This window comes from Diplotaxodon limnothrissa, linkage group LG18 (genome assembly GCF_057381915.1).
Source record: "Diplotaxodon limnothrissa isolate DT_005_m linkage group LG18, D_limnothrissa_male_GT1.1, whole genome shotgun sequence".
In the NCBI taxonomy this organism is placed as follows: domain Eukaryota; kingdom Metazoa; phylum Chordata; class Actinopteri; order Cichliformes; family Cichlidae; genus Diplotaxodon; species Diplotaxodon limnothrissa.
This window is the reverse complement of record NC_140613.1, coordinates 17268249-17286083: the sequence shown is the minus strand read 5'-3', so window position 1 is coordinate 17286083 and position 17835 is coordinate 17268249. Positions and strand designations below refer to the sequence as shown.

Genomic DNA, 17835 nt, shown 5'->3' with positions numbered 1-17835 from the left:
CTGCATAAGAAAAAACAATGCAGGCTGAAGACTTTCTATGAGAAATGTAATATATGTTTTTAATTTTCCTCATTTCGCTCCAGCTGAGCCAGAGGCCCACTGTAGAGGAACTGAGACAGGCCAAAATCCTCATTCGATTCAGTGACTATGTGGAGGTGTCAGATGCCCAGGACTACGACCGGCGGGCAGATAAGCCCTGGACCCGGCTCACTGCAGCTGATAAGGTCAGTTTACTAATCTTACTGTTAAAATTAGATAATCTCTGATATTCTCAAGATTCCCCCTTCCCTAATTTGATTTGTCACTCTTAAGCTCTGCTTCTGTGCTTCTTATGACACGCTCATACAGGGAGTGCAGAATTATTAGGCAAATGAGTATTTTGTCCACATCATCCTCTTCATGCATGTTGTCTTACTCCAAGCTGTATAGGCTCGAAAGCCTACTACCAATTAAGCATATTAGGTGATGTGCATCTCTGTAATGAGAAGGGGTGTGGTCTAATGACATCAACACCCTATATCAGGTGTGCATAACGTCCTTTCCTTTGGCAAAATGGGTCAAAAGAAGGACCTGACAGGCTCAGAAAAGTCAAAAATAGTGAGATATCTTGCAGAGGGATGCAGCAGTCTCAAAATTGCAAAGCTTCTGAAGCGTGATCATCGAACAATCAAGCGTTTCATTCAAAATAGTCAACAGGGTCGCAAGAAGCGTGTGGAAAAACCAAGGCGCAAAATAACTGCCCATGAACAGAGAAAAGTCAAGCGTGCAGCTGCCAAGATGCCACTTGCCACCAGTTTGGCCATATTTCAGAGCTGCAACATCACTGGAGTGCCCAAAAGCACAAGGTGTGCAATACTCAGAGACATGGCCAAGGTAAGAAAGGCTGAAAGACGACCACCACTGAACAAGACACACAAGCTGAAACGTTAAGACTGGGCCAAGAAATATCCCAAGACTGATTTTTCTAAGGTTTTATGGACTGATGAAATGAGAGTGAGTCTTGATGGGCCAGATGGATGGGCCCGTGGCTGGATTGGTAAAGGGCAGAGAGCTCCAGTCCGACTCAGACGCCAGCAAGGTGGAGGTGGAGTACTGGTTTGGGCTGGTATCATCAAAGATGAGCTTGTGGGGCCTTTTCGGGTTGAGGATGGAGTCAAGCTCAACTCCCAGTCCTACTGCCAGTTTCTGGAAGACACCTTCTTCAAGCAGTGGTACAGGAAGAAGTCTGCATCCTTCAAGAAAAACATGATTTTCATGCAGGACAATGCTCCATCACACGCGTCCAAGTACTCCACAGCGTGGCTGGCAAGAAAGGGTATAAAAGAAGAAAAACTAATGACATGGCCTCCTTGTTCACCTGATCTGAACCCCATTGAGAACCTGTGGTCCATCATCAAATGTGAGATATGCACAGTAATAGTCACCTGCACACACAGATATCCCCCTAAAATAGCTAAAACTAAAAACAAACTAAAAACTGCTTCCAAAAACATTCAGCTTTGATATTAATGAGTTTTTTGGGTTCATTGGGATCATGGTTGTTGTTCAATAATAAAATTATTCTTCAAAAATACAACTTGCCTAATAATTCTGCACTCCCTGTAGTAGCAGAAGGGTGTGTTCCTCCTCTTTCATAATGAAAAGTCCAACTCTGTTGTTTGGTTTGCCTTTGTGAAACACCCTGAAGCAACCCTGCTGCTCACTGTCCCGTGATCTAAGACTTTTAATGAGCTGTAGAGTTTGCTGAGCAGATATTCTGCATTGTCCTAAACACTACGGGCACACCTGAGGTCCACTCATGTGAAATGTGAGAAATCATAAGGATTCAGCATTTTGGTTATGCAACATCTCCACTTACATAAGAGTGTAATTGGACAAGCAGTGCCTCAAGAAGCCCCCCAACGCTGCTGTGCTGAAGTTTTATTTTGTTGGGGGTTTTTTTGGTTTGCTACTTCTGCCGTCGAACACAGAATTTTGTTTGGTCTCCTGCTGTGGATGCATCCTCCCTGAGGCAGAAGACATCCCCTTGCGTCACGTTGAATAGTAGAAGCAATCACCTGACCGGGGTTCTGTTACATGCTGTGACATTGTAGAGGGGATGTAAGGTCATTAAAAAAGATTGTATCGTACCATTTTTATATACAGAAGCCATGATTCACTACCCGCTGGTTTGGACTCAAAAGCTTGCTTTGGTGAGGCCCAATTGGTGAAATTACACCACAGTGCCCCCTGCTGATGCATTCAGATCACTGCAGGGTTTTTTTCCCACTCTGAAATCTGCTTTATTTGGAGCTTTGGAGCCAAAGACTGTAAAAAAGTAGATATCGCTTTGATGTTCTAAAAATACAGCTGTCATGGTCAAATCTAAAAATTCCATTTAACTGTATTCTCTTTATCTGTCCTGTATAAATCAATGCTATCAAAACTTAATGCTATTTAAAGAGGAATTTATCCAAGTAAATCATCAACAGATTGTAAATTATGTTAGGGCTGTTAGAAGTCTCAAGAGGGGGGAATTGAAGGTTCCTGTGATGAGAGAAAAGAATTCAGAAGACTCATTCATGGCTTTGAGATGAGCATAAATAATGCATGAAGCATACTAAAAGGAGTCGGGGCTTAAAGGCTGCCGTTTGTGAGCTAAGCCTTTGCAGCTTCGCTCAGTCTTCTTCCTCTTTGTCCTCTGCAGGCAGCTATAAGGAAGGAACTCAACGATTTCAAGAGCAACGAGATGGAAGTGCACGAATCAAGTCGCCATTTAACCAGGTACAAACTACCAGCTTGCATGATTGATATCACTTCAAATGCAGCCAAAAATATTGGCACGCACGTGCCGACTTCTTCTTGAAACTTCAAAACCTCTCTTTTTTTTTAAAATATATCTTTCTAGGTTTCACAGACCATAGTAGACCACCACTGTCTCGAGCAGTGCCCAACCGGCGCTCTCCTCCACTGAGAACCTTAAGTGCTGGACAGTAAAATGGTGCCCGTTTCTACAATAAGGCCATGTCTTCTGAAATGCCTTTTCAAGTCCCACACAACTGAGTCGGTACTACGCCACAAGACGCAGACACCCACTACTCCATCCATGTAGTAGCACACAAAGACTCCAGCCGATTCACATTGCCCCCGCCCTGTGTGGAATTTGCTCGACTATCTCTAAAACCTCTCTGCTGAGCTCTCAGGCAGGCACTCAGTTCTGTGGCGATTGGATAGCAGACCAGTTTTCTCGTTTGCGATTGATTGGCACACTTGTGTCATCTACCGAGGGTAACTGTACCTTGGTATGTCAATAACACCAGTAGACTTGTCTCAGTGGACATGTTTTTATTCCTCTTCTTTATTACGCTGTCACACCAGACTCCTCTAGCCCTTACGGACAGCTTTTGTGCCAGGATGCAGGGTTGATTGTTCTGAGCTCACTATGTCATCAGAAGCTCCATCATTACTACACCTGCTGGGACTTTGGAAACAGCTTAGAGAAACAGGAGGAAGGGCGGGAGGGAAGGAGGCGTCCAACATTAAAATCATGTGCAATACTTTTTTTTTTTTTTCCTTCTGCTTTTCTTAGACTATAGCACCCCCTGGAGTGTCCTCTATGTCGTTACTATGTAGTCCTGACTTCTTTCATGCACTTCTCACTGTACCGAAAATGCTGACATTTAATTGCTAACTGTGAATTTAAGAGTTGGGGCTAATGCCTGTACTGTCTCTCTCTTTAATGTATATTTTGTTTATACTGAAGAAGGTCGAATTTAAAGAAGAATCGCGTTTAACTGCATTTTATTCATGTGGGTCTTATAAATTTACTGTCAAAATTTGCAGCTGGTGGATATTTTCTGGTTTCCAGTGTGTGCAAGAATGACCTGTTTTGTATTATTTTGACAGTGTTAACTGTTTTTTTTGTTTTTTCTAGAGGCGCTCGGCTCATAAACGATTAATTTACATCTTTACATGTCAGTGCTTTGATGTGTGTGATTTATATCAAGAGATGACTCACCACATGTCTCTTTTTCTTTTGCAGAAGTGTGTGAAATGATCTTTGCTCATAACGTGCATTGTATTATACACTTTACTTTTATACTTGTGTCACCCAAGCTTTTGACGAAGCAATACCCAGCGTTTATAGAGAAAAGGTTAAACTGCAGGTGTACCCCCCCACACACACATCATTGTTTTTTACTGTGCGTACATACTATGCCTACACTTCAGGGTTTAAAGTTTTCTTTTATACCTTACTTTAAAAAAAAAAAAAGAGAAAAAAAAAAGGCTTTATTCTGGGGGACTTTTTCAGCAATTTTCTTGACTGAGCCACCTGAAAATCTGCCTCTTTGACAGCTTTACCGACACATTCGGACAAGATTTGATGGAACTCTCAACGAAAAAGGATGCATTCTCTATTTCAAAAGATTTGAGCACTGATTTTAGTGTATTCACTGAGTCAGGATTTTTAAATATTTTTATTCCTAAATATAGTTTGCACTGTTAAGAGTGTGGCTTTAAAGTGGCCGTTGTTTCAAGGTAAAGTCCAAATGTGTAAAGTATTGTTGGATTTCTGAGGTGTAACCAGTGTGTCTCTTCACTTCAGTGGTCTTTGTTACCTGATCAGCCACCCTTCACCAGTAGTCCAGTGCTCACGAGCTTTATGTGCACAGAATATTTTCATTATTTTCTACTGTATTGCTTTTAAAGTTGCAATATGAAATTGTCAGATGAAGAAACAGTGGAGTTGAACGGCTGCCGGTCGCCTTTTACAATACATCTGTCTGCAAATTAACAGGGTTTCCCCTTATTTTTAAGGACAGCGATAGATGACATAATGAAATCAGGGAATTGATGACAAAAAAAAAGTTTTGCACTGCATGGTTTGTATGTGAATGGATAGGGGTTTGCTAGATTTCTGAAGAAGTTCAGATCAGAATCAATACACAAGTATTTTTCTTGTCCCTCCACCCCCTCCTTTTTTTTTTTAATATTAAAATGTCAATGGATCATCTAATTGCAAACACTTTAATATTTGTGGTATTTCGTGTTGGGAGCAGCTTCTGTATAATTCAGCCATCTCAACATGTTCTTTCATGTTTTTAAGTCCAGAGGTTCAGTACAAGCATAGTAGGAATAGGGAGGAATTTATATTAAAAATACACTCCAGTTCTCATTTTCAGCTCTTTAGTAACAACCTGAGCCAACGGGCTGAGCATGAGGTTTTTCCATTTTGCTGGAATCAAGGAACATGATGTCAGCAATAATCTGATTCCTTTTACATGTCTGTGGAGCAACTGAACAAAAACTGAATGCAGTCCTCTTTCCCCCCCATTTTTAATCTACAGAATACTATGTAAAGGATACATCATGCCAATTAAACTCCATTTCTGAATGCATTTACTTTGTATGCATTATTATTTTTGTACATATTTTAGGCTTGTTCTTTAACCTTGTAGTAATTACAGTCTGAGATCACTAAAACACACTCGTCTTTGGCTGTTACTAACTTAGTGTATATACAGTAAAAATTGTGCTTATGTTTTATTGATAGAAATGTTTACTAATAGTATTTACATTTCAGAGCCTTCTTCTTATGATCCAATAAACTTCCCTATTGAGACTAATTTACATTCTCAATTCAGGTGTAAAATATACCTCAGTTTAGAATATTACAAATCAGGTTTGGGCCATTTGGTAATTCCTTATGAATACAGGGGAAGGGCCCTTTTTTTAAAGGAGGAAGAAATGAAATTGGAGAGCCATTTAAATGCAACATTAAAGGTTTTGTCTCACAAGTTAAATATACATCATCAAACCAGGGAACATTGTTAGTTAACTATAGCCTCCATTTCCTGTTCTTAGCTGACTGGAGTCACACCCAATGGGCTCTTCTGCTACTGTAGCTCATCTGCATCTAGGTTCAACATGTTCACATTCAGAGATGCTTTTCTGAATATGTTGGTTGCAACAATTGTTTGAGTTACTGCTGCCTTCCTGTTAGTGCAGACCAGCCTGGGTATTCTCCTCTGGCATCAACAAACCCTGGAGATGTGTGAGGGAATATCCTAGTAGGTAATCCAGTCATCTTGTTCTGCTTACCAAAATTCAGGGCCGTAGGGGGGCTGGTGCCTATCCCAGCTAACATGCACAGAGAGGCAGGTTACATCCTGGACAAGTCGCCAGTCTGTTACAAGGCAAACATATAGAGACAGACACAGTTTAGATAAACAATCTCTGAAATACTCAGATCAGCCCATCTGGCACCAACAACCATGCCTTGTTCAAAGCTGCTTAAATTACTTTCTTCCCCATCCTGACGCTCTGTTTGAACTTCAGCAGGTCATCTTGACCATATAAACATGCCTGAATGCACTGAATCACTGCCATGTGATTAGCTGATTAGATATTTGCCTTAAGGAATGGTTGATCCTAACAAAGTTGACAGTTTAAATAAACTATAATCCTTTAAGCACTGAGACTTCCGATATGTAGAAATACCATTTTCCATTTGAATATGTATGGTTATTCAAATGAATAACCACTCCTAAGCAGTAGACGTTAATAACATAATATTTTTAGTCTTTTTTTTTTTTGCAGGATCTTTAATTCCACACAGGTAAAACGTAGTTTTTTAAACCAAATTACATTGTGTGACTTTATACTGCCGTAATATATGCGGCAGAATGTGAACAAGTAGTCTGTCTGGTACAGTAAGGCTCGCTGTGGCCTCAACGCTCCACTAGATGGCGGAAAATACAACAGAATAAGTCGACGTACACTGAGCCTTGTGAAATGGCGTCCTGATGAGATGGTGCCGAAGTTATTTGCTTCGTCACCACTTATCTAAAACATTTAGACCTACAGCGAGGCTTAGTTTAACCTTGTAGCATAACAAAAACTTTCTCTTTTATTTTTAAGATAAATGACCGCCGTGTAAGCTAGCCAATGTGCAAGGAATCCTCGATAACAGTTGAAAGTTTCCTCACATATTCAACAGTTGACATTGACAACTCACTGTGTGACTGCGTCTTACAGTTTTACTCGCTGTTAGCGTACAAGTAGCAAAGGGTGAGTTCGCCACAGTAAACACAGGACGTGCTCCTGTAACGCAACACCAAACATTTTATAGGCGCTATGTTTACGCCTCTCAACTGTTCGCCGCCTCACTTGACTGAAAGTGCAAAAAGGCTTGCTGGGAAATGTATTTTTTTAACAGTTTCGTCCCGGCAGCGGCGACTACAAGACGCTAGCTAGCGCAATACTCTTCCCACAATTCACCGCGTTGTTGTTAGCGACCCCCATCTTGTGTCCTCCTCATGAATATATATTAGTCGGTATTTGCGTAGGAGGTCGGCCGACGTTCATTTCATATTCTAGCGCTGTGTTTTGGTCCAAATGGGACGCACAGTCACGTCTCCGCCCTGATCTGTCCCTGCTCGCCCAGCCTCTTTCTCAGCGAATTTAATCAGTAAGATGTTTTTTGGGAGCAGCGGAGGAGACTCCGACAGGGAAAGGAAGGCGAGGAGTGAATGACTACTAGTGGAATAACTCAGCAACACCGCCCAGTTGGCGGACATTTAGCGCGGCGGGCACGTATTCGGGCTTTTAAATGTAGAGCTTTTAGGCATAACCAAGTGCGCACCGTTATTTATTTAGAGCGGGGGACTTTTCATTGGCAGGGATGGAAAGTGTACAGGCTGTCGCTGAGGATGGCGCGTCAGATGGAGGCGCGACCAAGTTAATGAAGAAGCCCAGCGGACTGTCTGTCGCCCAGGGGACTCCAGCGGATGATGGCGGTGGATGTTTGGCACCCTCCCGCGCTGAGGCAAAGAACGGGAATAGCCTTTCTCATTCCGCCTCTACAGCGGGGACTAGTGCGTCAAACCGAGCCGTGGCGTCTAATGGCCGGAGCTCATCCAGCAACTCCAGCTCGCTCCTGTTGCGACGGAGGCGCTTGAAGAGGAACCTCTCAGCTGCAGCTGCAGCCACCACTACCACCTCAGCTGTCACCGCCGCTTGCGGCGCGAAGATGAACTCGGCCCTGTCCTCTGCGTCTTTACATACTCGAAGTCTGGATAGGAAGACTCTGATGAAGCACCGACAGAACATGCAGCTGCAGTCCGCAGATCGCGAGTGGGTGAGAGCAGATCTCCACCGGGGCGCCATACACGTCCACGACAGACTGATGCCCTCGTATCCCAGGCCGGTGCTTTGCACTATGGACACCACAGCCGGCGAGGTGGCCCTCCGACTGAGTAAACTCTCCAGCAAGTCGAGCTCTGTAATGCGCATTTTTTGTAAAGACGCCTCCAAGACGGACCAAAATGGGAACTGTAACATGAATTATGAATATAATGATAATCAGGACAAGGTAAAAGAAGACTCGAGTATAAAATGCAGCCACCTGACCCCACTGGAAACCACAGATTTAAGAACCCGTCCAAATGACAGGTTGAGACTTCTCCTCATGGAGAACGCAGATGTCAGGCAAAAGCAACAGGACGTTGATGGAAAACTTTTCACCCCGGAGTCAGAAGACAACATAACCTGTTCGCTGTCAGACTTGAATTCTAACTCTAACATGGATACCCCCAATGACGATGATTCGGAGCACAGGAACGGTGTGGACAGTTATGGATTAAACTCTGGCTCAGATGTGGAAAGCAGTGCATTTGACGACCTGAGCTCCGGGGCCCGCCTCAGTGAACACAGGGACTCCCTGAGTGATGACATGATCCTGGGAACTGAGGCATCCATCCTCAGTCCCTCCTTTGATAGTGCCACAGAGGGCCATGACATGTACGGGAGCTCGTCAGACGAACTGGAACTCGACTGTCCAGCATCGAGCTCAAGCATGGACCCCATCTCCCAGCATCATACTAATGGCATCACTGCTGTCACTGCCAACTACAAGCAGTGCAACGTGGGACATTTAAGCGACGTGACAAGCGACGTGGGGCCAGATAGCAGACTCAGCCCACACAGTCTGGGCAGCCTCCCACCCAGCAGTAGTTCCGGCTCATTGTCAAGAGCTGGTTCTACAGGTAACACACCTGACATCCAAGATCCGGACTGTGGCCAGGGGGCCGTAAAAACAGGGCTCACAGCACACCAGAATGGAGATTCTTATAATTCCAGCCCCACACTCTATGTTCAGCTGCATGGTGAAGCTGTTAGGAGGCTTAGCCCAGATGAGAGGCCTCTGCAGATCCAGAATGACTTTCTCTTTAAGCTTGGATTTAAGAACCCGTGGAGAGTTCAGGAGGAGGGGCTTAACACAGAAATTGGCTCCTTGTTACGTTTTTATGCAGGTAAATGAAACTACGTGTCTGTGTATACATGTGTAATATGACTAATATCATTATAATATCATCCTATTGCGATCCATGTGTGTTTTGCTCATTCTGACAGTTACTGAGGCCTTTATATGAAGCCTTTGTTGTTTGGAGTGGAGATCCGTAATGTTGTAGTGCTTGGAACAGGTTGTTAACCTGTGAAAGAATGAATCTGGTGGATTCAGGCATTTGTATGGTATGACACCATATCCTTTTTGCAGAGGCAGGATAATATTTTCACAGGATGAGCTTGTGCAGTATGAGTGCAGCACAAAACCTGATAACTGCGACAACAGTTTTAGAGGGTCATTATTAAAGGTCTGATAGACTAAGCCTTTTTCCCAGTGATGGGTTGCTATGTTCAGGTTATCCGTGTGCTTGCATTAATGGGTCAAAGTGAGGTCACGTTCCAGAAGGATGTTGATTTTACAGATCTACCTTGCATTACAGTCTTTGTTTTTTGTTTTTTTGTTGCTTCTTCCGGCTTCAGCTATCTTTGTTGGCCTGTAGCAGCACACTTTGCTCCCATGGACACACATGCCATTGGCTACAAAGCCATCACCACAACTTATGGTGCTCAGACATGGGGGCCCTTTCCGGCTTTTGCCCCATTATCATCCTAATGAAAAGCCTGAATTCCTTTTTGGTTGGATGGAGAATAGGGGTGGGAGCGATATGGCTGGGAAGACCATAAACCCTCTCTGTGGACTCTGTGAATTCTGGTCATTGAGATGCTGCACACTGCCTGTCCTACTGGCATCCAGCACAGCTACTGTCACACTAACTAACTGCTTGCCAAGCTGGGTTAACGTGCTTCTCCAAAGCTCAGGAAGCCCTTTTCTTCACCATGCCACTGCCTCCACCACCGCTGCTATTGCTGTTTGCTGCTGTGGGAAGTCGAGTGTGTGGGTGGCGGTGGTGGTTGAGGGGTGATAATGTGAGTTGAATCAGGACAGTTGAGGAAACTGGTCTGAAGTGTGCAAACTGTAATGCTCTGTAGCTTCCTGTCCCTGGAGGCTGCTGAAACAGAAGTTATTTAATAAGAAGCTGAAAACGGCCATAGAACCAATTGTTTCCGATTGCTAGGATTATTTAATTACATGGAAGGCTGTACAAGCGTGCATACTGGGACTCCTTAATCAATGCCCATTTAGAGAAAATAACAAATCAAATCCTACATGAGCCTGTGCAGTCATCTGAGATGAGCCAGTAGCAAACAGCAGCTGTTAACTGCCGGCAGAGGAAGCCCTCACGGCCCTCTGATGGTGACGCCTCCACATCTCATGTGAGACAGCTTAACTACGATCACCTGAGCTCTCCCCGGCACGCCCCCACCACCACCACCACACAAAGTGCCACTCAACAACACCCAGGCTGCAGTCTGCAAATGAGGCTTGCCTCTTGTCCAGCCACATGTAGAACGACATTGAAGAGCACTACACACACACACACACACACACACACACACACACACACACACACACACACACACACACATACACATATATATACAGGGATGCACTGTAAAGAGAGAGCAGTGCTGATGCCCTTGGGACTTTACTAGCCCGCTCTTCCACTGTTTCCTTACTGCGCTGAAGCACGTGAGGAATGTACGCTGGCTCCTCTAGAATGTCAGGCACGTCTTCTACAGAAGGGAATGAGAGGGCTGAGGGGGATGGGATGTATGAAGGAATTCTGCGCTGACACATGTTGAGCTGTCTTCGAATGGCTTTTTTCTCTCTCAAATAGCAGCGATCGGACTAGCCCCAGCTGACTTGTTGGCTGAATCTCAGCCACAGCTGCCACAGCTGTAGGCCTCAGTCACACTGAAGACCTTTTTGTTTTATGTGTCTGGTCATGCAGAGTGGCCTTTGATACAGGAAGTTTAGTATCTAAACTATGTTTTCTCACGCTGTTGCACAGTACAAGCTCTATGCACTTTTAATCGTAACCTAGATATTAAGTATGAGAGCAGCCGCTATGCTGTGCTATATTTTTAATAAGAGTGACATATGAAGTACTCAGCAACTCTGCATGATTAGGGAAGCAGGAGAATGATGGGAAGGGGCTGTTAAGTCGAGGAGTTGCCATGGAGCATCTCGATAGATCCTTTGGACAATCCAGAGACCAGTTTGACTTGGAAGGGGTCAGGTCATGCTTTGAGAACACAGACTCTGCAGTGGTCAAATGAGAAAACTCACTTTGCCCTACTAGACACACAAGCACACACATATAGGCTGACTAGATCAAAGGGCCGCTGTCCTCTTTGGAAGGCTGATGAGTGATCCTTTCAGAGCTGCTCACACAGGAGTCTCTTGTAATGCCAAGCCAGCTTTATTAGAATTTGAGTATAAGGGAAAAAAATTATTTAAAAAATACAGAAAATACACACAATTTAAAGGCCACTTGGACTTATTATTAAACTAAAGTTTAGTGGAGTCAAGAAAAATATGTATCTGCTTTGGTTTGCATGTTATTGCCACTTGTGTGTGTGTGTGTGTGTGTGTGTGTGTGTGTGTGTGTGTGTGTGTGTGAGAAAGAGAGAGAGCTGTCTAAGCCCCGACTACTGTAAAACTCTATCACAGATAGCAAAGTGTCTCATCTTTTTGAGAATAAATTCCTTTGAACTCGAGAGGCAGTGCCTCCCTGGAGCACATGTTTGGTGGATCTCTGATCTATCTTTTTATCATTCTTCTTGTATTACTATTCTAGAAACTTTTTCGATAAAGAATACACAAATATTTATTCTTTAATTATTGCTCTTGAAAATGTTGGTGATGGATACCTTCCTAGCTGTGAGCCATGTAGCAAAACAGTCTGTACCAGTCATGCTTTTTGGTGGTCTATCTTTTTAAATGTAAAGTAGTTGGTTACACTAGTTATCAGTGTTAGCTATCTACTATTCATCTAAAGATGATAAACTACATTCTGCTTTTATTCTTGTTTCTAAAGAAAAACTAAAACAGACATTGCTATCACTTTAGACATAAAGAAAGATGGAAATTAAATAACAGTGACATTTGGAGGGTTAGTGAAGTCGTGTTTAGAGGAAGGAGATAAACACCATCATATGGTAAACATAAGCCAAGAAAACATTTCAGATGAGCCCATCTTAAATATTTAAGCATTTAAATATTTGGTGTTCAGGAGACTGTGAGCCTTATAAAAGGCATGTTAAAGGTTTCAGATAGCATATAAGTAGTGCTATCTGAAAGCTGGAGATCTAGAGAATGAACACTTATTATTTTGAGGGAAATTGTTTTATTAAATAAAACAAGGCGCAAAGCATTACAACATGTTGAAAAGACAACAGCCTCAGTCAATGCAGTAGATGCTTTGACCTGGAAACAGGGCTGATGCATCATCGCTTAGCAAGCAAACAGAAGTTCTCTGTTAATCAACGGTGCGGTTTAGTAAAAATTGTAATATTTCAGATTAAAACATTATATTTTTTCAATGTTACTCTGTAACCCAGTTTCTTCTCTCATGACTGCAAATCTCCAGTCCAGCAAGCTAATGAAGTTACCTACCCCCTACTGGGGTGCTTCTTTTCCATTACCCAGAGGTAGTAGTGTTTGTCTCTCTCTAGATGTGTGTGTGTGTGTGTGTGTGTGTGTGTGTGTGTGTGTGTGTGTGTGTGTGTGTGTAGACTTGTTTTAAAGAGAAATGGCATACTGACATGCACACACTGGCACAGGGTTTTCTCTAGAGGCAAAGAGCCTGAAGTTCTTAACTAAACCAAAGCAGCATGCTAAATTATTTAGATTCATTAGCCTACGCGGCGTCGCAAACACTCTCATCTATGCACTTAAGCATACCAGCTACTTTTTGTGAGCTCTACTTCGTACTCTATTAAAGTTGAAATGTTTGAAAAGCAGTTTCCTGTAGGTCTAAAGTGGGAAGATTTGGTGTGCCTTACGAGTGAAATTAATGACCACGGGCCTAGAAACTATCAAGGTATTAATTCCTTTCAGTTCCATGCAGGTTCATAGCTCAAGCTTCTGTGGAAGTCAGTTTTGGTAGCCGTTTCAGCACACTGCACCCAATTTTCAGGTAATTCCCATGTCGTCATTGTGCGCCAGGAAGGTGAAATTGGCAGGAAGAATCAGCCATGAAGAACTAATAAAAGCAGAGATAATACCAATAATGACTCTGGTTTTATGAAACACAATATCTTCCTGATTAAAAATGTTTGTAGCTTTGCAGGTTTATGGTAGCCGTTAACGTTGTAATCTGAGTAATATTGGTTTTTCACATTATGTGCACAATTTTAATGAAATGTAACATTTTTATTTCAGTTTATTTTTGCAAACCCTCAAGACCAACTGAAACATGGCCTCACTGATATTCAGGTGTTTACTTGCAACATTCGGGCAATACCTTGACTACTTTATTGCTTTGGGATCTAGCTACAAGGCCAAGGCTAACACTGCACATATTCTGCATTTTTGTCATCACCTGGGTTAATTCCACTGCATCTAAAAATGGCAGTAATATTCCTTCCGCGTCTTACAGAAAGCTTTGTTTAAAGGGGGAGGGGGGGTTTTCTGCACTTATCCGGACCTTTTCAACACAAGCCTTCGAAGTTCCACAACTGTTTATTTTTTATTTTTTCCTCTGTGTTTGTGTGTCCTGTTCATGCTGAGAGATGTGTAACAGACAATCTGAGAACTATAAATGTAATTTTACTAACTAAAGCACATAGGAAAAAATTAAATCTAGAGTATAAGCAGGTGGCCTGTTGTAAAAAGGTTTCCCTTACCCCAAACTGCTATCATTTTTCTTTTACCTAGCCAAGGAGCTTTGGTGCCTAAAATAACAAACAATATATGAACAAAGTGTCAGATTAATTGAGCCCAATTCTTTTGCCGCCATACATTTTCCTAAAGAGACTTCTTTGCTTTGTAAAGGAAAATCCTGCTCAGTCTCTTGGTAACGTGTCTAATAGTCAGGAAAATGTCTTTGTGTGTGTGTGTGTGTGTGTGTGTGTGTGTGTGTGTGTGTTTGTTTGTTCATGGACACAAATTCTGTAAGTAATGCATTTCAATATGAAATATATTTTGTGTCAGATTCGCAGTTTTTTCTTTTTGTTGTACAGAAAGAGCATGTGACACCATGGCAACCAGGAAAACAAAGCTCTAAAAGCTGTGGCAACTGTTGTATTTCAGCCCAAAACACTTTTTTAAAAATTATTATTAATGCCTAACCTTAACCAAGTAGTTTTTAATAGCTAAATCTAAACACAACCATATGACATATCTGTAACACATACCCTACAAATGTTGTGTGAAGAAATGTATGGGTCTCTGGTGTGAAAGTCAAGAATGACTTACTCCTCCACCACCAGTCATGTTCAGGGACACCAAATAATGTTGGGAAATTTGTCATTACAAACATTAAAAAATGTGCTGTGAGATCAGCTTGAACTGTTATATGTCATTTCTCCAAATTTTGATAGTTGTTATCAGGTCATCGCCTCTTTTCATTTTGGTACGCAGATGTGTTGAACCCCTGCACGCCACCAGAACCAATGTACCTTGGCACTGATCACCAATTTCTTTCAAAAGATATTCTGATGTAGAGTGTTTTAGTGAAGGAGGTGAAGAAAGTTAACACTCTGGTCCAAAGTCTCTCGTGCATTTTCAGCTGGTATGCATAGCATATTAATCATTTAATTTTCATGCTCATCAAACTCTTCAGTGACCCCTCATGTGGTTTGTATGTGGGCACAGTCATCCTGTAAGAGACCACTCCTGCTCTTGATGTAAAAAGTTGAAAGTGATCACTTAGAACAACTTTTTTCCCCCTCTGATACAAGTGGACTCAAATGATCCATGGCCTCCTAAAGCAAAGCAGAGCCACCACCTCTTGTTGTAGAGGTGTGTGGGGGGCAAGTGTTCACGCTCAGCTGCCCTTGAATTTGTCACTCTTCTTACACATCTTTAAAAGATTTGTAGCTTTCTATTATTATATTTATCATATAATAATAAAGTCTCGGTGGAATCTTGGGCAGGTTGTTGCCTACGGTGTGAGGAACATGTTAACATTTCATGAAGATTGCAATAGTTTGACTACTCTCAAAGCTTTGTGAAATCTCTTTTCAGGGCAGTATATTTCCACTGTTACCTCAGGGGCCTCTCTGAGGCGGCAGCGGCTAGTGACGTGATGACTTAAAGGACTGTGCAGGGTTTAAAGGCTTAATGAAGCTCCCAGCTTTCTCCAGCAGGCTCTGTGGCAGCTATCAAGCAGAAAACCACTCACTCTGTCTTGTCAGTGCCACGTTGCTCCCTTCGTACAGTCAGCGCGCCAGATTGCTCCCACACTCACACTTGCATTTCTATGAAAACATTTTCAAAGGCAGAAGGAGGACAGTCTGCGCGATTCTTGTCATTGTTTTGTTTTTTTGTTTTTATGAACGATTACTGGTTATCATAATAACAGTAGGAGGATGCCTTCCAGCGGTTTACTTTGGGTGAATTTTGTTAATCAAATGATGTTTTATTGGTGCTCGGCGATGTTGATCATTTGCAATATTCAAGTGTCGCTTTCACTTAAACCTATAAAACGCAGCCGAACCAAAGGATCTCCGTGTGTGTAAAGGCTCCTGCATCATCTCTGCAGAAGTGAGGCACTGGGGCTGCCTCATCCTTCCTCACATTCACGTTCTCGCCTGACAGCTAATGGTCTTTCTAAATGGCCCATTGCTGAGTCATTATGTAATTGTGTAACCAGATTTCACACGTTCCAGAGCTCAAATCCAATACGCATGTGTTGGTGTGCGCTGAGGTTTTTCTGGCTTTCACTAGTGTATCCGTGTGCCCAAGAGAAAACTGAGCGATCAAAGAATAGATTTACTGTATGCATTTTACTTTTGTTCACATGCGAGCCGCACGTGCGCAAGCGCTCTTAAACGAATAGTGACCATAGAGTCTCAGTGCTGAGCTGGATGTTAGCATCTCGGAGGATTCACGTGTGTGTCTACTGAGGCAGACTTGGAGAGGATGGTGGTGTCAGCTTGTAGCAGTTAAAGCAAGGGGAACTGTGTTCTGTCTAATATAGATTGCCTTCTTGGCTGACATCCACCACCCTCCCCTTCTCTCCTCTCACGCCGAATCATCCTCCCTCTCTCAATTTCTCTCATGATCGATCCTCCTCCCTTTCCTCTCGCTATCTTTTCTCGCATCTCCTCCTCCCTCACACCATCTGACAGTTTGCATTTATCTTCCCATATCTCTATCCTTTCCTTGCTTATTGCTTTTCATTCTGACAATTAGTGGTCACCCTCCTGGTTGTCTTATTAATAAATGACAAAAACCAACAGCTAACATCATTGCTTTTAGACGCTTAAAAGTCTCTGTCTGATTGCTGTCTCCGTGCGTGGATTTGCTTGCTTGGGTATATAGCATGCCCACTGTGTAAACACTGTAAGTAAAAAAGAAACAGGGTTGTATGCAGCTGAAAGTGCCTTTGTAAACAGTTGAATCTAGGCTGAGCAATGTCATGCTGATATGTCACTGTTGTCTGCCAGCCGGCACATCTTTGATAGGGAATTGGGAAAGGGGGTTGGGAAGGGCAGCGGCTTTTCCTGCCCTGTGGGAGAAGCCCATCCTCTTAGCTGTCTGTCAAGCTGCCCTTGCCAAATGCTCCGACCACATCCATGAGCGGGGGATTAGAAGCCGGCCAGCAGGGGCTGACTTTATGCAGCTTTGATCAGCAGCAGCATAGCCTAATACCCAACAACATCTGCAACTCTCAGCATTAAAGAGGCCCAAAAAAAGCGGCCTGCTTGCCTGCTAGTCTACTGGACAGAACTGTATCAATTTGGATGTTTCTTTAAATACCACCACTCCAGTGGTGCTTAGACTGATTTGTTTTACAAAGCCCACGTCTCCAGACAGGGTAGCTTGCTTTGTGTTTGAAAATCCAGTGTCTTAGCTTTTTGTTTTCATTAGAAGAAAAGATAGGATCACTTTGCTTTTTGGGGTGGCTCTGTATTTCTTTTTCTTTTTTTTTACAGATACATTTTCCTGCTTTGTAGAAACGGAACAGAAAAAGCTAAGGAGGTAGAATGTTTTGCAAACATTATTGTGTAAAGAAAGTTACCAGGCGGTCTTTGAATCTTTGTATGTGTCATCTGGACACAGTTAGATAAGGTGTGTTTGGGTGGAGCTGAGCTCATTTCTTTGGACTTTGCTCTAATAGAAAGTGGACAGAGTTGTCATTTCATATCAACAACATATCTGTTGATATGAACTGACCTATTTTGAAGTTCATCTCTCTCAAAAAAATGCTGAAGCACAATGAAAGTACTTCCTCATTGGTGAGCGAATGAAGAAAGAAAGGTTATTAAAAAACAAGAAGGATGCCACCACACGCCAGTGATTTACTGGAACAGATTTGCATGATTACTGCACAAGACACATGCACAGATATTATACTTAAAATTCGAAAATGTTATATCCATAGCGCTCCATTCTTCTTTTAATCTGATCACACTTGGCCATAGTGTTTTTAATTT

The 17835-nt window shown here is 42.7% G+C and overlaps 2 protein-coding genes across 2 annotated transcripts in view; both read left to right on the top strand.

Moving 5' to 3' along the window:
• Positions 1–3228, top strand: part of LOC146613384 (phosphatase and actin regulator 1-like) — a 28802-nt gene extending 25574 nt beyond the window's left edge. The window contains exons 10-12 of the mRNA XM_085377823.1: positions 84–224; positions 2687–2763; positions 2888–3228. Of these exons, the coding sequence (XP_085233949.1) occupies positions 84–224; positions 2687–2763; positions 2888–2903 (234 nt within the window). The 3' untranslated portion in view covers positions 2904–3228. The remainder of the gene's footprint in view (positions 1–83; positions 225–2686; positions 2764–2887) is intronic.
• Positions 3229–7381: 4153 nt separating this feature from the next.
• The window catches only part of phlpp1 (PH domain and leucine rich repeat protein phosphatase 1), a 44768-nt gene continuing 34314 nt past the window's right edge, over positions 7382–17835 (top strand). Inside the window, exon 1 of the mRNA XM_085377642.1 lies at positions 7382–9293. Within this exon, the coding sequence (XP_085233768.1) occupies positions 7664–9293 (1630 nt within the window). The 5' untranslated portion in view covers positions 7382–7663. The remainder of the gene's footprint in view (positions 9294–17835) is intronic.